The sequence below is a fragment of the Pelecanus crispus genome, chromosome 1 (assembly GCF_030463565.1).
Source record: "Pelecanus crispus isolate bPelCri1 chromosome 1, bPelCri1.pri, whole genome shotgun sequence".
Lineage (NCBI taxonomy): Eukaryota > Metazoa > Chordata > Aves > Pelecaniformes > Pelecanidae > Pelecanus > Pelecanus crispus.
This window is the reverse complement of record NC_134643.1, coordinates 53,187,685-53,210,840: the sequence shown is the minus strand read 5'-3', so window position 1 is coordinate 53,210,840 and position 23,156 is coordinate 53,187,685. Positions and strand designations below refer to the sequence as shown.

The window sequence follows — 23,156 nt, the reverse complement described above, 5'->3', positions numbered from 1 at the left end:
AAACAAGCAAGGTAAATTGCTGCCTTAACACTGTCTGTAACCAGACATGTCACATTATTTATTAAGACTGGTCAAGAAACTAAAAAAAACTGAAGTCCAATGTATCAGAGCTGCTTGACAGAATTTATTGGCTGGCTTGGCTCAGCTCTTCAGGCATCTTCTATGCTGATAACTAATGCCAAAGTCACTGTCCTTATATCTGTTACAAACACATTTCCTGTGCTCCTTCTGCCTCTGTTCTTCTGACTGTTTCTGGCTGCTAACCTTTTCAAGCTGGATTTCTGTTATCTGGAAGGGGGCAGACCACAGCTCATCTTCTGAAATATGAATAAACCCCCTGTTTAATTGATAGCTCTGTTCCTGGTGTTGACAGAGAGGGTACAAATTTGGAAATAGAACAGAGAGCTGTAACTTTGTATACTCTAAAATATGCTCTAAAATATGTTCTCAGCATTTGTTTTAAATAAGAGAATACACAGTAGCTCTTCTATACTGCAATAGAAGAAAACTCTCCAAAACATAAAAGATGCTTCCTAATACAAGTCCCACAGTAAATCTCAGAAAACTGTCAAAAAACTATCTTCATGTGTGATTAAAATTATTTTGAAAGTTATATAGCTGGTTTCTTACTCAAATTTTTGGTCATGTTGCTGGCTGAGTTTTATAGCTTCCAACAGGGTTTCAACAGCTCGAGATGATTTGTTATTGCCTGCTTCAGTTATCTGACGTTCTACCTTACCTAAGAAAGAAATATAGAAAGCAGATTTGCAAGATTATATTATTGTTTTTTTCTGTAAGACCCAACCTGGTCTTCCCTCCAGGAAAGCTGAACAACATCATAGTGCATTATCTATTCTCTTCCTGATAAGCAAAATCTTTTCCAGTTTGTTTAAAATGTAATGCGCAATGCTTGTATAGCAAATTACTTCACAGAGTAGCTAAAATAATCAAATTTTGGAATCATAATGACTCCTAACATGTAGTGATGCTAACTAGAAGACCATTGTACCTGGAGGAGCTATTGCACAGGCACAGGCCTGTTCTGTGCTGCGCTATGCTGCACATAGAGTGTGGCCCTCAGGCCTGTGTTGTGCTGTGCACATCCCTTAGCCACAGGAGAAATATAGCCAGCTGGCTGTAACAGAAGAGCAGCATCTTAGTACCAGTGATTACACCACCTGCCCTTTCTGTAAAAGTGCATCAAGAAGTTCTTCCATGAATATGCTTTTTGTTTGACAGTAGAAATGATGAATAGAATTGTTTTCTTTTAAGAAAATCCTCTAACAGTGCAAAAGACCAAAATGAGGCAACCTTTCCACAGACAGGATCTGCGTGTTGTGCTACACCCTGATTAGAAGCCCATTCAATACTGCACAGCTTGGGGTTCTCAGCATCTGAAGGGACATAAGATTATTTACACTACCCTCTTTTTCTTTATAGTGTTAACTCCAATAAATGGCATTTTAAGAGATACTTTACAGAGTCTGAGTGCCTTTCTGGCTGGGATCCTAACAAACCAACACCTCCTGGTGCAAAACATAATGCTGCTAAAATCCAAATGCATGCAAACACTGTGTAATTCATTAGCTTTTTTTAAATCATTTAGAAATACTTTCTGAGCCTCTCATCTTTAGTTCAGACTGATGCAAAGAAGCTAATTAGCTTTCTACAGTGTCCTTAATTTCATTGGCTACACCCTGATCCCTGATAACATAGAGGTGGGAGAAGTTTTACAGCAGTTTTGAAATTATTTGTTGTGTAATGCATCCTGAACTATGCTGGTGTGATACTAAACACAGGAGAGAGATCTGCAGCTAGACAGGGTGAGAAATACCCAAATCTGTTCTATTTTTAAAAGTAAAATGTCTCTGTTTTGATAGAGGTCACGTACATAACATTGCCTAGGAAGGCAATCATGATGTACATTTATTTACCTATCTGAAAAAGAAGTTCAGCTTCCATATCTAATTTTTTTGTTGCAGATGCTCTGCAAAGCTTCAATGCTGATTCTAAATGTTTGAGAGCATGTAGCCATTGCAGTGGATCTCCTCTTGCAGGTGTACAAGCTACTTTTTCAGCTAATGTGTGTCCTAAGGAAAAAAAAAAAAAAGGACAGTTCTTAGTAAATTATTTAACAGAAAACCAATTTATGCAAAAAGAAGCAACTTCCTTAGAACAAATGCTGTTACATATTTACTGTTACAATCCAATTCTCAAAAATCAGAGTGATTAATGGATATAAATATAGAACTATAATGTTGTTTCATTACTTTATGATGCCATTGAGGTTTACCTAAGCCGTCCAAAAGAAACTCAGGCTACACAAATCAATTCTTTCACAAACTATCTGGAAAGACTAGCAGTAAGCCACTTCATAACTTTATTTCACCTGGCCGTCGTAGGCAAAACCTAAACCTCTCTGAGCATTTCCAAATTCCCAAATTCCTTTTCTACTAACCAGTTCTAAAGGCTTCTTTGATGTATTGCATATCTTTTATACTGTACTCCCCAATATTCATCTGTATTTATAGGCTTTTCCTAAAAATGTGGCTTCAGAAACAGGAACTGGTCAAATATGACCATTACTATAAATGGCTGCACTGACTAGTGCTCCGATGTGCTCCTGGAGCACATCTTCCTGAAAAAGAATCCAGAACACTCTGAGGCCGCTCCACAATGCAAAGCAAAGTGCAGTAAGTGATTTCGAGATTTTGTAGTCCATTGTAAGTCAGATATACACCAAATTAAGTTTAGCAAAAAGAACATGGAGACAATATCCCTTTCACTGTATTTGCTATACAGCAACAAATCTCAGACAGATCTTAAAGGTCATCTTCTGTTACTATTCAGCATATTTCCAAGTTTCTATATAAAGAAAAATTATCAAGAAAAGTTGTTAAATTAAAGGGTGACAACAATAACAGACACTATTTTATTGGGATAGAGAATTATCACTATTATTGTGTATGATTTGATATCATTAGTTGGTTCCCATATAACTTCTACCAGAGAGATGGAACATATACAGGAAGTTTTCACAGAATGAATGCTTTGTACAGAAGTTGGAAAAGTATTGTTAACTTGACTTAAAAAACCTGAAGTTCCCATTAGTTTCATCAAGCTATAACATTAATATTTAAGCCTTTGTTGATTATAGTTCCCATAAGAATTGTACCTTGCTTATACACATTGCATGGAGCCAAACAGGCATCTACTGTTGGTTTTCAGAATATTTTATTTGCATATGAAAACAATTGATTTACTACGTTCTCTTTTGATGCATCAGTTTGTCTGCTGTTGCATAAAATATGAATGAAAATGAACGAAAAATTAAAAATAATAATTTTTCTTACCGATTCTCATTTTGACTTGGGCTAGCAAGTTGATATGTGGCAAGTAGATATTTTTTGTAGGTAGGACCAGGAAAGTCAAGGTACTGTCTTCTGTGTGCCATTCAATGGGTTGTCCACAAACAAAAATCTATGAAAAGAGTGTGCTTTGTAAAATCAAGTTGCAGACAGCAAATTAAATAGTAGTTTGAAAAGGTAAGTTAGGTATTGCAAAACCCTGGAACTCAAATGTGTCTTGTAAAAGTGCTAGAAAAGGGCTTGATACTCCCAAACTCCTTTACTTCAGTTTGTGATTGTCTTCTTTGCAGAGGAGTTTGGTAGCAAATGAACAATTTCAATGAACTCTCGATCAAATTTATTAATGTTAAGCTCTGGTTTCTAAAAGCAAACTTCCTCAAATCACTCTTTAACAAATAGATGTCCCAAGTAACCCGAGCCCTAGAACGAAACTGTCATTTCTACAAAGAAATCTGACATCCAACAAAGGCCAGAAAAGAAAAAGAAAATAACATGTACGGACCAGTCAAACTTTTCATTCATGGAAATAAGGCGATGGGGACATGCTGTAAACTGTTAAGTCTCTTGAAGTCTAGCAAGTCTCACAAGTGGAAGTCTGAGTCTGAAATGATTTATATGATTCTTTATTACTTGGGGGAACAAATAGTTCAATGGATTAAACTTCTATATTAGGAATATGAGGAAAGAATTTGATCCAAAAGCTTTTCTTTAGAAACTGTATCAAGAATGGGTAGAGACTGCAGAAGTGTATATCTATTTTTGGATCACAAAATAGGTAAATGGTTTATTACTATACATTTCTCTCACAGCTTTCATGTCTTCAGATTTTTTTTTTAATTGCCTATTTAAATTTTTACCTGGAAATTATTTCTTCATACTGATTTTAATGATCTGTCAATCTAAAACATCATAAACAATATGCTATTTTATATATATTTTCTAATTCAGATTATTCTAAGATAAAAAGATGAATTCTTAAACTTGGATGCTCAAGAGTTAGGAATTTTATGAGATGTACATCCTCCCTGAGGTGCTGAGTATGAACATCTCTCTCAGTTCAAATGGGAAAAGTGAGTGTTCTGCATCTCTTTAAAAGTCAAACTACCTATTTCAGTTTTCACAAATGAATGTACATTTTGCAAGTATTCAGTATTTTTAAATTGTATGAAAATACCAGACTACATACATGAATATGCATGATGAGTATGCATAAATAAGTTTGGTAAGATTAATTACTTCTTTACACTATGTAATCTAGGGAAAACTGAAGTGATTAGTTAATAGGAATAGCCCTTTTTAATAAATTGTTAAAATAGCTTCCAGAATAGATAATTAAGATTGTTGGAAGGATTTGCAAATGCTGTGTAAATCATCAACATATACTCACTGCTTTAATGGTAAGCTCATGTGACAAAATTAGTAAGTCTAATGGTTCCACTGTCGAAGAACAATGTTCTGTATCCTCTACTGTTTGCAGTGTTAGTATGTCTGCCAGCAGAAGCATACTTTTCACGAGAGTCAAAGACGTTGGAGGGGAAATAAATGTATCCTCTTGGAGTAAACTGATGATGTTCTGTTTGGACATAGACAACATAAACCAAAGCAGTTACTACTTTTGCTGTCTATTTATGAGGACAAATCACACAAAGTGAAAAAAAAAATCTATTTTAGAGGCACTATTTCAAGCTTATTTAATGCTGGCATCAGCTGTTCTGACTACATGAAAAATGCAGCAAAGAAAAGTGAACAGTTTCTCCTTTGTGCTCAAACCTGCAAAAGAAGTTTAATGCCTGCCACGGGACGTTTTTCTTGCAGGTCAAGAATAGCAGCTTGCACCATCATTTCAGCCTGAGTCTCAATATCACCAAAGGCTTCTGCCTCTAGTATTACTTCTTTTATCACACTTCTGCGTTCAGCCACATCATTTTCTAAAAGAAGAGAATATATGAATAGTGAAAATACAATAGAAAAGACTTTACGGTATCTTCTACCATTCTTAAGAAGTCACTTCCACACTAAAAAGTTACAGAAAATCTGACATTATAGATTCCACATTTACCATTTCATCGGTTCTGTGCCAAACTTGCAAAATTTCTTCTTGCCAAAGAAAGAAAAACCACTTAGTTTTTACACTGCACTTGGTTTAAGTTCATCCAAATACATTCTTTGTATGTAAGCCACCAGCATAAATAATTAGATTTTGTACACCAGATGTCATTCTCACCCATAAAACATATTCTACATATTCAAAAGTCTGATCTTAGTTATCATTCCAAAACAGTAACAGCATTCATGGGAATTATCCAGAAGAGATTAAATAAGAGTTTGGCTACAGACCTTGACTGTGATTTTGATACTTAAGTGAGTATCAGAGTTTATACTAAGTTCATAGAACTAAGGAATGAAAAGCATTTTATTCATAATCAAACTGCAAGAAATGTATTTTGCAGTATCTCACTTAAATTCTTCTAAAAAAAAGAATCTGGAGATATATAGGAACATTTCATTTACTGGAGATATAACAAGTGAAAAAAAACTTCTGAGACTTTTAAAACTAGAAGTATGTAGCAACAGTGTTTTTTTAACACAAGCATACTTATTTAACTTAATTACACTAGAACATTTGAAACATTTTCACCCACAAGTGATTTATCAAAAGATAATGATCATTAAATGAACATTAATATAATGCTTTGTGTTTACATGCTCTAGGGAGAGATTGTACTCAGAAATATATTTTCTTTTTTGCATTGGATGAATTTAATACAAATAATTGCTCAGTGATAATACAGTCCCAGAATTAATGTTAATATTTTTTATTTATGAATAGGAATTGTGTCTGAATAGGCTTACTTGCCCATTATACTCCAAGATTCTAAACCAAAAAAGGCTAATACCTTCCATATCACCAACGCCATGTATCTGTGTTACTAGTGCAGTCACTAACATTGTACGGCATCTTAGCCATAGATGTATGCTCATATGCTCTTGTGCTGTTATACTGTGAGGCAGTCGAACATCTTCAACATAAGCATCCTAATAATTTCCAAAAGCAAGAGAAATGTTACTTTCAGAGTCAACTACTTTACTACAAACAAAGCAACAGGGCAGCATCAGTCCAAAATAAATCAAATTAATACAAATATATTACAAATAATAACATAATTATAACCAGAAGTTTATGTGAAGGGTAGACACATAATTTTTTAATAACAGGATTCCATTTATTATTTAACTTTTAATCTATTAAAAAACCGAATTGTAACAAATGGAAATTAAACCACCTTTTATGGAAGAGTCCATAAATATATCCATATACTGTATGTGCCATGAAGAATAATTCTAACACTTTGGACTTTATTCCTCTCAAACAGGACCATTACACAAAACTCTAAGGCATATCACAGTCTAACTGTAGAGCAGGATCAATATCAAGTTCTGGTACCTCACTAGTAATTAGAAAGAAATTTTTAATTTTTGATTTCTAGTTTTTAGTGTTTCTGGTGATTAGAAACAAATATTAATGTAATATAGTACTGGAAGTGTTTGGGAGAATTCTCAGCTCAACTCCCTGTGCCATCTTCACATATTAGAAACAGTCTTTCTATTACTAAAATTCTACAGTCCATATTCTAAAGATTTGTTCCAGCAAGCAATGAATGGACACTGCACCGCCTGTGTTTTACTTATACAAAAAATCATCATGAATGACTTGCATTGATGCAAATGAGGAAAAAAAGTAGCCATAACTCAGTTACTGGTTACAGGACAGTCCTAAGAAAGTGTAGGAGCGAGTGCAGAAAGACAGAAGACCCTGATACGCAACACAGACAGAGAATGCACTGCATGCAAGAAAGTCCAGTCTCATTATGCACGTACAAAATCTGGCCTCACTGCTCAACTGGTCTGTGCATGTGAGTCAGTTTGACTTACTGTGCACTCGAGAGTGACTGTGCGGTGTATTACCGGTAGGTTTTGTACATTGGCTTTCCAAAGTATAGGTCAGTATCCCTATGTGTTAGACAACAGAAGTCAGATGAAATCTTGCTAAATTTGGAACACAGCAATGATGTGAACTGGTCTGTTTGGCTGTTTGAAAGAGGATACTCTGAAGTAGGTTTTCAATCAAAAAACCTAAAATACCCTAACTGAATAATACAAGATTTTCACCTGATAGCTATTTTTTCCACTTTCTATTTGGGTGTTTTTAAACAACAGGAGATTTTCAATGCTGGCATTTGAGAGTATACAAACAAAAACCGTAATTCCTAACCACATACAAATTAAAATGATGATTATAGACATATTAAATATACTATAGGCAAGCAGGTAACCGAAGCATGTCATACATCATTTTCTCCCCAGGTGAATGCTAACCGCGTAATACAGATGACTGCTATGTTCTAGTATTCTGAAAATCACTCAACACTTAATACAAGACTTCAGGTACTAAGACACAATAGTTTAAATAAATAGTTTAAAACAAATATCCACACATACCGAACACTCCCTTTCATCCTTTTCTTCTTGAAAATGTGTCACTTCCATCCTAAAAATTTTTGCATCTTGGAGAAGTCGAATTGCAGAGAACACCAAAGCAACACTGTGATACAGAACAATATTATTAAAAAATAATAATTGTATTAGCCATTTTATGCTTTTATGATAATAGATACTTCATTTCTGACTATATCAGAGATGTCTATCAGCAGTTATCAATTTTTGCTTCAGTAGGACAAAAAAATTGCACTCAGAGTATATTCTGAATCTGTTGGCACTGCAGTATGAAAGTGAGAAAATGGCAGTAAGAGAAAAGGTTTTGCCAATAACAGACATAACCTGATAATAATGGATAAGCCAAGATATATCATATTCTGTTGGAGCAGTCAAAACAGAACTCCACTATAACTTTCAGTTACACATATCTGTCTTCAGGGCTGGGCTTTTAGAAATTAGAAGATGTAAAAATACTGAAAATGACAAAATACATTAGGAGAGTTCTGTATCTCATCCACAACTAGGGAGGTAAGAAAACACCTTCCTCCTTAAAGCTTTTCCAGACCATATGTTACTCCTTCTGTTGAATTCACATGACCAAATGCTCACAGGATCTTAGTAAACACCATCAACCAAAAATTGAGCCAGGTGCCATCCTGGCAAAACCTCATAAGCAATCACATGACTTTGAGTCTGCTGCCTCCACCCAAATCATAAATCCTTTTCTGGTGCTCACTCCAAACAGCATCTAGAAAGGCACAGACACTATTAGGACTGGTACAGCATTCAACCCCACATTTCAAAAAATTGTTAGTAGGAATCCCAAAATATTGTCAGGTTTCTTAAAATATTAACTACTAGGGTTTTTTCCTTTTTATGCTGTCTTTTTAGAGCTTTCAGATACACTGTTCAGTTTTCGTGACATCTGTAGAAGTGCGTATCTGTAACAGTAGACTTTGTGAATACTATAGTTTTCATGATATGAAGACACTTGCAAAACCAACATAGTGAGAAGATCTTTTTTACAACAGGATTGTTGCCCAAAGAACATGCTACTCAAACTATTTTGAGAACTGCCCAAACCAATGTCTCATGGTATTAGTTGTCCATCTCTAATTGTATGTTTTCCCCTACATCTGTAAATCTCTACTTTCCCACCTCTTCTCTAAAACATTTTTGGGGTTGGGTTTTTCCCCCCGCCCCCACAATTCTACTTATTCTCTACCCACTGAAACATATTTTCCTCATGATGCAAAAGTACCTGAAGGTATCCCTAGCTCACCTCTTAAAGGTTTTTCAGCAAGTTAATTATTAAAAATGTATAACCAAAATTCTCATCTATGCTGTCTTTTTACATAGAGAGACTGTTTACATAGAGACTGGCTGCTATGAAGCAAAAAAAAAAAAAATTTATGAACACCTTAAGTCCTTTTTACACTTCCAGAACACTGTAAAGAGCTTTTAATGCAAGAGAGATTCAGGCTCTGTGTGAATTTACTGCTTTTGAAAAGTTCTAGATTAATTGTTGTAAAGGCAAAGTTCCCGATTCATGCACAAAGAAGTCAGAACAAGAGCAGCAGTACTCTGAAATTACTCACATTATTCTGCCAACTTGTATCTAACCACAGGATGGATAAACTCCAGAGATAAGAGGGTAGTTAAAAGTCTTCCTGTCATTTCTGATTCTATCCTGCTTGCTGTTTTTGTGGTGCAGAACTGGATTGATTACACCAGTTCAGCACAAATAGACCCCGAAGTAACAATGAGAACCAAAACTGTTAATATCTTGCCTTTCAGCTCTCAGAATTCAATCCTTATGAATCTCCTTCATCATCCCTTTACCTCAGTTTTATTCAACAAAATGAAACCAGAATAAATCAGTGCTGAATTTGATGATAACCTTCTCTCTAACAATGGAAAACAGGAAACAGAATTTGCTTATAAAAGCAAAAGAGACAGTAGGGATAATGCAATGAAATATCCCAACTGCTTTTCTTTTTTTTTATTAAGAAGAGTTTTCCCCTGAAACCAGGCATCAAAGTTAAAATTACAGGAAAACGTGACATTTTTCAAAACATTGTTTGAGATGCTATGGCTAACATTTCTCAAGTTGGAGAAGGTGCAGCACCCAAGAGTATATACAGGCTTTTAAGGAATATTAACCTAACTTCCTGAGCACCACTGCCTCCAGTTAACTGCTGTTGTCAACATTTAGCAATTCTGAAAATGAGGCCATTTTTACCTACATGCTTACATATAAATTTCATGAGTAAAATGTAGACCACAAGCCCAAAGGTTCATATATGTATTGTTTTAAGCAGCAATGTATTCACATAAGCAGACAAGCACATATTTGGGTAATTAGAAACCTCACATACTTAGGGAGGACACCATGTAAATACTGTCCTTGAGATCAATGGAATTAGTCCTATACATAAACTTATTCTGAGGCATAAATTTTTTGCAAGACAGAGGCTGTAATGTAGAAGCTTCCCTTGATGAAATTTTTGTGACCCTCTTCTGCTGTCAACAAGAGTGATGTGTCTATATATTTCCCTTGACAAAATACACATCCTTTTATCAGCTGAATCAGAAAGTGACAAGATGATCAAAATAGGAAAGTACAGCTGACTATAACAATTTCACCACTAAGTCACTTCGCCAAAGGAAAAAAATGATGAATTTCTGTAATATCATGCAAAGTTTGATTTCTAGGCTGGCAGGTGGGAAACATTCAGCTGTCTGAAGGAATGTTTCATTTGTATCTGAGGCAGATATATCAGCAGTTTCCATGGATGGCAGTGCAATAAAATTGTAAAATAGGTTAAAAAAACCCAAACCCTTGCTTTGTTTGTTGGTGGGGTGGTTTTTTTTTCCTGCTATGTGACCACTCTCAATACATAGGGCCCATTAAATACCCATGAAAAATTTGAGTCCCAAAAAATGATCCATAAAATGCTTGACATCTAGTGGAACCCTTGATACTCTAAAAAAGTTTCTGAGAGAAATTATAAGCCAAGAGAGAAACTACACTCCAGGATATAACTGCATGTCAAAAAGAAGGGTCCTGCACTGAAAATGCCTTGCATACTGGAACCAGTTTAGCAGGGTGGGAAAGTTTGGGTCAGAACTCTACTAATACAGATTTTACCAAGCCTAGGATCCAGCTAAACCGGATTTATGCACAGGATATTTCATAAGTCTGCGTACTGGTCCTTAGATACTAATATGATAATTTTATAAAATCCACATGGCACTCAAAAGCACAATGAGGTCACTGTCCAGTGATTTGTTGTTTTCTCTTTGACAAATTTATGGTAAATTAATCTAATTCAAAAGGCACTGAAATAGATTAATATTTAATTATGAGAAATGTCCACAAATAGCCTATGAGTCCTTACTTCACATCTTCACTAATGACTTTACCACTAAATTATTACATTCCTAATATCTGAACTTTTGGGAAACTTCTATCTTTTAAAATAACATAAACAAAACCTGGGTGAAGGACCATGCTGCAGTACCTTTACTGTTTTGACTTCAGTACAGCACTGTGAAGCTCCTGCCCTTGTTAATTTATTTTTTTATTGCTGTAACATAGCAGCTAAAAAGGAATTCTGCTGTTTAAAGGCTATCTAATTTGGAGGTTTGCTTATTCACTTAAGACAGGTGGGAGAAGGAAGATAGTTTGCTTTTGACATAGAGGAAAATATTTCTTTTTTGTTAATTGGGTAAAAAAAAAAAAAATTGAGACTGCTTTATCTGTTGACCAGCTGAATCACCTACTACTTCATCACTAAGAGTGTTACAGCAATCTTCAGTATTCCAACAATCAAGAAAAATTTAATTTTGCCTTTTGCTTGGTGCTTACTGTAACGTAAGATTTAGTGTAATAATTTTGGTGTGTTTAGTCAGATTAGACCTAAGAAAAGTTGCAAATACTGATTACATTCTACCTAATCTCAATATAGTCTGGCAAGTGACAGTGCTACACCTCTATATACTGCAACTCTAGTTAACAATTTATACCCTCAAAGATTTTTCAACCTAATAAAAAATTAGATAAAAAGAGCTTGACACTAATAAAAATGATGTATTGTTAAACTATTATCCTTCTTATACAAATGAATTTAAAATTACAGGCATGTTAAACAGAATAATCCTTCTAGCTGAAAGATCAAAACAAGGTTCAGAATTTAACACCTACAGAGTTAATATATTTCTGTTTGCCCCATATATTCAAAGAACAGCAAAATTGTAATTTCATTAAGTTCTCCAAAAGAAATCAGAACCTCAAAAAAATCACAGATTTTGGAAATTATAATTTGGAGAAAATATCTGGCAGATCATGTAAATACAACAGTATTTTACACACTATCACTAACAATATAATTAATTCCTGCTAAAATCTATTCGAATATGTTAAAGATTACATCAATGCTTTTAAATCAAATTAATATAAAAATATTATTTTAACATTTTGATTTGACAGCAATAAGTACGCCAAGAGGAAATGTTCTTTTAGGATAGTAACAGAGGGCATTCTAGAACAAAGTAGAATTCAGTGGTTCAGAGATAACATTAGTGCTCTGCTGTACACTTTAAAATTAAAAAAACCACATGACCTAACATATCCAGACTTACTTTAACAAAAGCAGTGAACATTGCAGCTTTTTCTTTGATTTTGTATAACACTGTATCACAAAAACACCTCACAGAGAAATCATAGGCCAATAACTAATGATCTTTTAAAAAGTAAAATAAAGCAATAATAAAAAATGAAATGCCAGTGTAACTTACGTTTGTAGATATACTAGTGGGGTTGTTATGGCTGGTTACTAAGATTTAGAATATTAATGTAGATGTAAAGGATTCAAAGAAAAAATTGCTCAATTTTTTTTTTTTTTAATCTGCTCTAGTCAAGGCTGTGCAACATAAGGTTGTTCATAACATTACTTACCTGAAAGCTGCTTGATGCCTTTGCTGAGAAATAGCAGCAAGCTGAATTTTGGCCTCAATAAGAGCTTCTAAATCTTCAGCAGAACACCGAGATATCTCCCCGTCATATTTGTCCTGTAAGTTCTGTGCAAGAAGGCTAAGACTTTCTTCAGCTTCTGCCAATAAAATCCCCTAGAGAACACAGCATTGCATGATTTCAAAAAATAATGAAATAAAAAATTTCTTTAAAAGTATTTTATTCTGTTATAGCTTACAATCACTGTACCCTAAAACAAATCAATTTGAATACAGTATGTCTTTTTTATAAATAGAAGGGGGGATAATTTTGCTTTTTTCAGGTTTACAGATTCAATGTGTTCAAAGTAGCAACATCTGAACTGTGTCTGTACTATTGCAATTTATGCTTAACTACATATTTTATGACTTAGCAATATTACTCAATAATTTTTCAGTCTTATCTTTATCTTATAGCTAGCTATACTTGATAATTTTATACTATACTTCTTACTATGCTTAGTAATTTTAAACAACAAAATACAATATTAAAAAACCCCAAAAGAATAGAATGGTTAAAGAAAAATCAGAAGGGTAAGAAATGTATTATGTCTCTTAAATAAGCCCTATACAAATTAATTTAACATTTCTATTTTAGTAATTTTCAAGATGCTGTTTTCAAGTTACTTTCAAGCTATACCACAACTTTCAAGTTTCTAGTGCACAGCATATACCAATTGCCATACAAAATCATCCTCCATTTCACCAGACGTATTTTGTACATTACTGTTTGTAACTATGGCCAAAAGTAGATACTTCCAAAGTGGAAGACCCCTATGAAAGAAGAATATGTCAGCGCTCAGTTTTGGTCTTTTTGTGATGTGAAACTCCCAAGCATGAAGTTTACAATTAAACAAAACAAACAAAAACTAAAACCAAAACCAACCAAACAAACAAAACCACTTTGAACAAAGAAGCTAATAAGCTGTGGTATGTTTTCTCCAAAATAAAGTATCAGAAAGAGGAACATGAAAAATTTGAGGCATTTCACATATGGTAGAGAATGGTTTTCCATTTATTTGTAGAGCGTACTGCCTCATCAAAGAGTCTCTGACATGTTCTACAGGTGCCACTCTCTGAAAGGAGATGATTTTATCCTTGAAATCCCATTCAGTCTTTACCCTTGTTGCTGAAACGGTCATACTGAGAGCTGACTGTGATGATATTTCCCATGGGCATTTATACAGCATGAACTAGACCTAGACTAGACTAGAACTAGACTAGACTAGACTAGACTAGACTAGAAAAACTGCACCAAACCACCAGGACTTCATGCATGGCTAGTCAGATTAGAAATAGAAATTTCTAGTCCCCTTATTCATACCATCCTCCCATCATAATTTCTGCTACATTGAAAGCATTAGCAATGTTTTTGGAACAATCTGCAGTTTCTTAAGCCTTTTTTCCTAAAAAACAGAATTACCTTCAGCATGGCCATATTTAATTCATCTTTACAGTCAACGAGCTGCACCATTGTGCCTCTTTGTTCCTGTTGTCTTGAATTCTTATCAGCATCAGCTGTCAAATACATTTCAGATGAAATTTCAGATAACAGATGCAGAACCAAAGCATTCATTCTCAGTAATTTGAAGATTATACCCTCTTTTTCTTTATTTATAATTGGGACTTTCAATATCAAAATAAGTGAGGAAGAATGGAATACACTTCTAATAATATTAGAGATATTAGCTAAAAAAAACTTGAAAAATCTTAATGCTTATTAATTCAATAATAACCAATTTTTCCAGCAACATTTAATATGAATATTGTTTATTATATGACACGTTAATGCATATGCAGGTAAAAGCGGAAAAACTATGCTTGAAAAAAGTTGCAGAACAAATGCACTTTTCCACCATCCTTATAATTACCTTTTACGTTTGATGCTGTAATTCTGCTTGGCTCCTTCAAGCTGTTGTTCTCAACAGAATAGACGTGTTTTTCCACTTTTTCAGGTATATTATTTATTGTGGCAGAAAGGCAAATGATTAAATGCATTTTGGCTAAGGTTAATTTATTCATAATTTGTTGCTTGCACAGTGGCATCATTGTTAAAGACAGACTCCAATTAAATAGGTCTTCCAGTACCTACAAGAAAGTTAACAATTGGGACTATTTGAAATGACATATTTTACATTTTTCTTGTTCAAGGCATATTCTGCTTGTATTAATAATGACATTTATCAACAATTAACATGAATAACATTAGTAATATGCTCTTAGCCATTATGGATGAGTTGCTGTTTTCCTTTCCAAACTTAATTCACCCCTTAGTAGCACTTGCTACAGCCTCAGTGATCAGTTTTCCAGCAGAAGGTGCATCTATGAAGTTATAGGTATTACTCTGTGCGAGTTCTAGTTTTCTGCATTGTCCATAGCACTTTTTGAGCTAAGGTGGTCACAAAAAGTATGTAGGTAAATCTGTAGTTCAAAAATCTCAACTCGGAGGAAAGTCTCTTGTTACAATTCGCCCTAACTAGAAAGATTAAGCTAGGAAAAAAATTCTTGTATCAGACCATTCTAGTGTATTTCATAGAATCTTTTTGTTATTTGTTATAGCATCCTTGTTTTATCCTGAGTTTAATATTCTCACTTTAGATTAATAAATTTAGAAGCTGAAAGTCTACACAGCTTTGCAAAATCATAAGGAGACCAATAAGTGCCCCATATAGACCATGAATTGTTCAAATCAAAAGCTCAAGATAAAACACAACTTCAAAATAAATCTGAAACTAGTGAGATCAAAAGCTGTCAAGGTAGACATCTCATTTCTGTCTTCTAATATCGACTGTTGTAGGAGACACACAAGCTTACTGTAAACAAAAGAGAGAAAAGTGGAGGAAAAAAGTGGGGGTTTTCTACTTTATCAGTTTGTTTTTACGGTACAGCTTCTTTTCCACATTCTGCTAACATTTACCCTTACTGGCTCAATGGATCTGTGACAAAGCAAATGAAAGAAAATGATTAAAACTGAAAAACAAAAAAAGACGTCATTGATGAACATGTGATTTTAATTAAAATGAGAAATGACTGTTCATTACCTGGTTTATAGATTCACCTTTCTTTTTTTTTTTCCTCCAGAAATGGACTTCAACCCCAATCTGAATTAGGACAAATCTATGAAGACAGGTCTGACTGATAGAAATTACAAGGCTAGATGACTGATGTTCTTGGTATTTTAGCAGGATAAACACCAGATCCTATGTATCATGACAAAACCCGAATAGTTCTACTATGCTTTGCACAGACAAGTCACAGATATGTACATATCAGGTATCCCATCTGAAAAATGGTGATAATGGTACTTGCCTCTCCCTTGAGAGGTCAGCCATAAAATTTAAAATTTGGGAAATGGTAAACTGTTGAGGAGAATATGTTTTCTATTTACTGGTTTTTACTAATAAAAAGTATGTTTTCTGAACCAAATAGTCTCTAACTGATGCCAGAGAAATAAATATCCATGTCTAGCATAAAATTTTTACCACTTTCAGATTTTTTTACCTGTAAATTTGTAACAGTCAGGAGAGATTTTGAGGAGTCAAATTTCCGTAAGGCCTGTAAAATGGACAAAACCAAAAATAAGCAATATGTTACAGTATGAATATAAAATAAGTGAGTTAGCAGAGCAGTGGACAAGTGTAGTGCATTTCTAACTATACTTTGAGGGCTCTGAAAATATCAACAATTAATTGGCTTCTATGGGCTTTACATTTCTGAACCATAACCCGAGACCCAGAACTATCCCTTCACCTCCTATGCCATTCACCAGGATTCTTCAACATGAAGCAAGGGGACAAAAAGGCATAAACCAACAAAAATTCTTTTCCAAATTTTAGGAGCTCTACAGACACCAACCATCAATTGTCTTTATGTTCTTTACATTTCTGAATCCCAGCCTAACTCTGGACTTAGCACATGCCTCCTCTGCTATTCATCAGAGCACAGATCTGTGAATGGAATGAAAACAAGAGCTACAGGTCACAATGAACTTGAGATCTCAGCCTCCTTGAGGGCTCTAAAACCAATTATTTCTTTGCTTATATGTGCTTTAATTTTCTGAACCCTAACCCTAATTCTAGTCCTTGCTCAAAAACCCTTTACCTTTTCACCAGGAGGCAAATCAGTCTACTGAGGGGAAGGAAAAGGGAGAGGTAAAGATTATTTCCAGGCTTTGTCATAACTGAGAGCTGTACACACAACTGTCACTTGGGTTCTATGTGGTTTTTATTAACTCTTTTATTAACTCTATACTCCAGATGTAGCCCTCTGTCATCTCTGTAATTCCCTGGAACAGGGGTCCTTCTTATTCCGAGAGCTGTGCAAGAGTCCGGTAAGAACTTAGCTTCTACATGCATCACACCCTAACCAGAGACCTAATGCTGACTCTTGTGTGCTGTTCACCTGAACACTCACCTGTGAACCGAATTAGAAAAATACAAGTCGCAAATCAACCAGACCTCATCCTAGCTCTGTGAGCTCTTCAGACAATATACAAATTAAGGAAAGGACTTAAAGATGCATTTTAACCTGATTAGCATCAGTAAGGAGTAAATGCATTCCTTACTGTAGCCATGAACAGGGAAGCTTTGCAGAACCAGCTCCAGTGAGGATGCTGGTTAAGTCCTTATGGCTCAGCCTAGTGAGAATGTAATGTAATTTGTGCTCTGAGGAAAATCACTAGATTTCAGTTTCTTATCTTCCCATGCAGTTACTATGAAAGTGTCATTGGCAAATTAAAAAGGTCACCTTATTTGATAAATATTTTAATTTTACTTTTTATTAAGTACAGGCTTCATTTAAAACCTAATAGCACTGCAGGTGTCCATATTTCTGTTTTTTTAAATGTAAACATTTGACATCCTATCATAAATGTAATTGTAATTATTCCCTTATTAATTAGCTTAGACATTGATTTGTTGGCTATTGCCAAAGATGATACTGCTGCTCTGTGCTGATTATAGCCATTGTGAGGTTGTTGGGTAAGGACAGTCAGGCCATGGGTCAACTGGAAGATCCCTCTCAGGGTTTGGGGAGGGGAGAGCAGGGAAATTTCCCTTCAAATCAGCTCATTAAACTAAATTTGCTCTGCAGTGTGAGCTTCACTGCCTACAACATGGGGTAAGGGAAGTAAATGTGAAGTCATGGAGGTGGGTTAGGAATTCCCCTTGCAACACCAGCCTGTAATTATCACCAGATTAGAAATATCATCCTATTGCATGTATAGAATGTGGCTGTACAATCAAGTTAAATCCATGCTGTTGTCAAAAGGGGTGTCCCTACCTGTCCCACTAGTCTTCTATCACAAGTTCAGTCCAGCTCCCTAGCGCTGGCAGACATACTTTGTCATGGGGTGACACCTACCCAAAAGCACCACTCAGATAAGGGAGACCTTGATTACAACTGTCCAGGAATAATTCATTAGATTATTTTGTTATGTGCTTGGAAAACAAGGAAAGGCTACGTAATTGTTATGGGGGAGGCTTGCCCAATAGCTCTGGACTGTATCTGCCTGCACAGGTGTGCTCACAGGTAAGACAAAAGAAGCCCAGGTCAATTGTTAACAGCTTCATAACCTTGTAGCACATTAGTGATCAAGGTAAGATCACTACTTGGCTTTAGGTAGGGAGGAAATCAAAGAGATTGACCTGGGGTGGTGTGACTGTGAAGGCTCTGAGGGCACCAACAGTTCTTACTGCCCAGCACCTCCTGGGGCTCCCCCCACCCTGCCTACAGCCCAGGACCCCATGTCAGCCCCTCAGGGCCATCAGCCCCTGCCCCAGCGACGCCACAGTTCCCCACAGCCCTGCCCTGCCACGGGCCCCCCGCACCGGGCCCACCCATGGGCCCAGGTCCCACCCCAGCCTCAGCCGGACCCCACCGCCCTGTGTGGCCATCCTGGGGCTGTGTCTGAGCCCAGCTCTCCTCAGCAGGCCTGATCCTGACCCCCACCCGCAGGCTGTTGTCCCGGCCCAGCCTCGCCCTGTCCCCGGCCCCACAGAGCTGCCCGAAGGCCTGGGCTGGGGGCAGCCCCGCCTGCCCCTCAGCTGCCCTGCTCCTGGAGGGAGCAGCGGGAACTTTGTCATTAATAGAGCAAGAACTCCATCCATAATTTTTATGTCTACATATGAAATCACATGTTATTTTTTCAACAGTATTATCTGCATTACTCACTGTGTAAAACAGAAAGCACGTATGTTTTAAAATTTATTGTTGTTCCTGCTGTTCAGTGGGAGAAATCAATGTCATTCAATTCCTACTATTTGACCTGCCTATTGAAAGAAATTTAGGAATTTTTCAGGAATGTGTCATAACTTGCAGACGTGGAGTATGTGCAGTTTCATGAAGAGAATTGAGTGTTATAGTTTGATGTTATACTTTACTGGTGTTTACCTTCATTTGTTCAATTTTTCTGTATCCTGCAGGTATTTTCCATGGAATTCTCTCTCCACAGTTAAGCAAAGACAGTTCATGAAAGGCCTCTGTGAAAAATCCTATATCTGTAAGTACTTTAATCTATGAAAAAATAACAGAGCCTTTGATTTAAATAATTTTCAATTATTGTTTTTGCTCAAAATAAAATGTATTCATTTATTCATCAGGTAATTTTCAAGTTGGTTTGGCTACTGGAATAGTACATTAACAGAGAATGTTCTTCAATGGAAAGAAATCTTTTACATTTTATTGTAAATAAGTGAAATCTCAAAGATGGGTCTTTCACTTCTAAAAACAAAAATGAAAAAAAAACCAAAACCAAAAAACATATTCTTCAAAGACTTGCTCCTGACAAAGGAAAAGAACTTAATTAATCTGGCTAGAGCTTTGAGTGTCAGTCCAAGATCAGCCCCTTATCAATAAATTTTAGTCACCTTAGTCTCTTAGTACTCAGCTACTCTCCCTAACCCGTATCAGCATTTCCTGAAAATATCTAAACCCAATAATACTTCAACTCTTACTACAAGTTAGATTCCTTTAAAAAACCACAAGGGATTAAAAAACAAACAAACAAACCAACCAAACCAAACCAAACCAACAAGTGAACATTAGTGAAATGACAGAAGTCTGTTCCCAGAAGTCTGACAACCAGGTTCCACCATGATACTGATAACAAATCCAGAAGTGAACATTGTGAACAAATAATCATTCATGTTTTGCACTTAAGAAAACACTTAAAAGAATGGTGGAACAAGATACAAAATACTACATAAGAAGTTTGGATCTAAGAGGGAAAATCTTACAATCACATCTTTAAGGAGAATGCTTGTTAAATGGAGAGTAGAAAGAAATGATGGAAGTACTTAACAGTGTCTGTAGGACATTAACAGTAAAACTGTATAACTCTACATCCTACTAAAATGGAGAATATAAATAATAATTACATTTAGAAAGTAGTCCTATTCTACAGTCTGTTGTGCTAAGAAACACTAAGCAACAGCTGAGCTTTAAAGCATTACTTTTCATAGTTGTGATATATGAAGAAATATTAAATCAACTACATTTAACAAAGAAATGAAAAGTTCATTTGAAATACAATGTGCTGTGATAAAAAGAAAGTTTGTTTGATTACCTTGAAGATTCTTCCTTCAATACATTTAGCTGGGTCCTTACAAATCTCAGAAACAATGTATTGGTATAATGTGAACAATGGTAAAATCTGTAGGAAAATATTAGGTCATCTAGTTATAAATATCTTAAAGGGTACAATTATAGAAATGTACATTGCAGTTATATATCAGAAATATATAGATAATACAGGAGTACTGCTTTCACTGCCATATATGACCACTACTTTTCTTATGCTGTATGAAGGATGAATGTGTTAAAAATCCTTCAGCTGGCTACAGCTAACCCCTTATACCATCCTATGTGTGCTTCACAATGTAGAAAGTGAAGTTTCCCCCACTTATTCTCTGTGTTCAAGGTGTGGTTTTTTTACTCTACCATTAGTGAGTAAATCTACTGGACAGATGTTGCTATAAGGTGTCTTTAAAACTGCCTGCATTTTGATGCCATAATTTTTTTGGTAGAAGTAACAGAATAATAGAATTCTGTAAGCTTTCTAAAATAAACACAATTAAGTCCTGCAACTGTCTAGGTGAAGCAATACCAATTGTAAAATAAACTGGATGGTGATGTGGCTTATCCACAAATCTATTTGCATTCATTTCAAATTGAAAGTTTTTGTGGGGGCAGCTAACAAGAAACATTTTAAAACTGGGTTCTAGTAAAGTATACAAACACTGCATTTATTATTATATAATATTTCAGAAAAAGCAGATTCTTTCCTAACAGATGTATTTGTTTATTGAAAATGAAAGAACTTCCAAAATTTAATTACTGTCCAGCTTTTACATTTTTCTTCACTCTAAAATGTCCCCGAGCTTGGAAAATGCTAACAGCATTGTTACTTTTTTGTCAAATGCACTTTTAGTTTTCATAAAGTAGCTTAATACTTCTGAATTTGGATTACAAATGCTTGAGGCAAATGTTTTAATTGTACCCATACAGTTTCCAGCTGATATTTGAAGTAGTTCAACAAAATTAAGTCTTTGAAGTCTTATTTTTGATAAAACTTGAATCTTGATGCATTTTGATTTAAGCACCAAATCAGATTAATGCCCACCATCCAAAACATTCTCACACATTAAGTATTCAGTGGAAATGAAGCTCTCATCCTGCTGAAACTGCAATTGCTTTGACCACGATCTATGACCTGGATCTATATTCTGCTAGTACAAGTGCAGAAAGAATCAAAAACGTGCATGGCCATGTGAAGCAAGCAGTCAGATTAAGTGTCCCTGCCTCTGGGTAACTGTCTGCTCCTTGATCTCACTTGATCTCCCATAGTGAGGGCAGTTAGACAAAGCTTAATAACAAAGTGAACTCCAGTAAAGGAGGATGGGAAGAAGCACCAACAGGAGGTAAGACAGACGCTTAGCCTGAAGTTCCAGAAGAAATCAATCCAACACATGGCTTGCTGACAGAAACGGGGTAGCAACTTGCTGCCTCCTCCTCTCTAACTCCTCTTCCATCCCTACCCCCTTAACCTTTTCTTACTTCCTTGCCACCAGCCATGCGATCTTTTCCCCTCCCGTGCACTGGCTCTGCCACTTGCAGGACCTTCCCGTAAGTGGATTCAACTCATTAAAGCAGGAGAAAACTGTCTACTTTTTCTGCTGGGGAGTTCTCTGTCATGCTGAGAGTTGATTTGTAGAGGTATATAGTAATTGCCTGACATGAAAATCTGTTAGAGCATACAGGACCAAACAGGAACAGAGGCAGAACTGCATCTTTTTCAGTACTAGTAAGCAATTCAATCTATTTATTCCGACGTACAGCACTGCACCTTTGAAAGAAGTTGGATTAAAGTGGAAGTGGTCAGTCATTAAATGGAGGAAATAAGCACATGATCAACATAAGAGGGAAGCTGTAAAAACACTCCAACCAGAGGAATAAGAGAACGTGAGAAGGAGAAAGGCAGAAGGGACTTTTATTTACTGAATGTGAAAGTAAAATTATTGAAAGCATTCTGGACATACTGCATTTAAAGTAATTCTCAGTACAGTGTATTTCAAACTGTATATAATAGAAAATTTCCTCTAAAATGCCTAAGCTAAGTGGACCATGTATTGTCATCTTCCTGAATAAACAAGTACCCTGTATATTCTAAAAATTAGAGGCAACAAGCTATACCTTGCCTCTATCTCAGTGCCACAGAACCTAACCATACAGGTGTGTTGCTAGAGCTTCTGAGATATCTCATAAGTACCCCCACACAAAAAAATAAGACTTGATGTCTTAAAATTAATTTTCAGAGTATAAAAAATAATACTTACTATTAAATTTTGTTTTGCACAATGTAGTTCAAACATTAGGAAATTCAGACTTGCCACTACAGTAGAGATATCAGCTCTGTAGCGGTCAGAGAACAAGTCGATACCAGGAATAAGCATATTTGTTTCATACTGTGCAAAGTCACAGTCAGATGTCGGATGTGGAAGAGAAGCTCCAAACAGGGTCTGGAAATAATAATAATGAACTACTTGTGAAAAGATGTATAGGCATTAGTGAAACACTATAAAAATCCAACCCTTGAGACTCATAAATTACTTCATAAATGAAACTCGGTCAACGTCTTAAGTATCCAGTTGTTTGCAGACAAAACCATGAAAAGTCTTTTTAGAAAAAATGCTTTATGTGTGAACTTGATGGGGAAAAAAACCCAGGCTGTAAACAGTCTAAGGACAGTATTTCATAGAACAAGCAAAAGAGAAAAACTAA

General features: G+C 35.6%; 1 protein-coding gene across 1 annotated transcript in view; it reads right to left on the bottom strand.

Annotated features, from left to right (window-relative positions):
* The window catches only part of CFAP54 (cilia and flagella associated protein 54), a 125,849-nt gene that overhangs the window by 17,938 nt on the left and 84,755 nt on the right, over positions 1–23,156 (bottom strand). Inside the window, 14 exon segments of the mRNA XM_075720768.1 lie at positions 631–739; positions 1,935–2,090; positions 3,354–3,480; positions 4,756–4,941; positions 5,139–5,296; positions 6,266–6,404; positions 7,869–7,971; positions 12,826–12,995; positions 14,302–14,396; positions 14,750–14,966; positions 16,380–16,433; positions 19,269–19,391; positions 20,443–20,529; positions 22,712–22,894. Coding sequence (XP_075576883.1) covers positions 631–739; positions 1,935–2,090; positions 3,354–3,480; positions 4,756–4,941; positions 5,139–5,296; positions 6,266–6,404; positions 7,869–7,971; positions 12,826–12,995; positions 14,302–14,396; positions 14,750–14,966; positions 16,380–16,433; positions 19,269–19,391; positions 20,443–20,529; positions 22,712–22,894 — 1,907 coding nt within the window.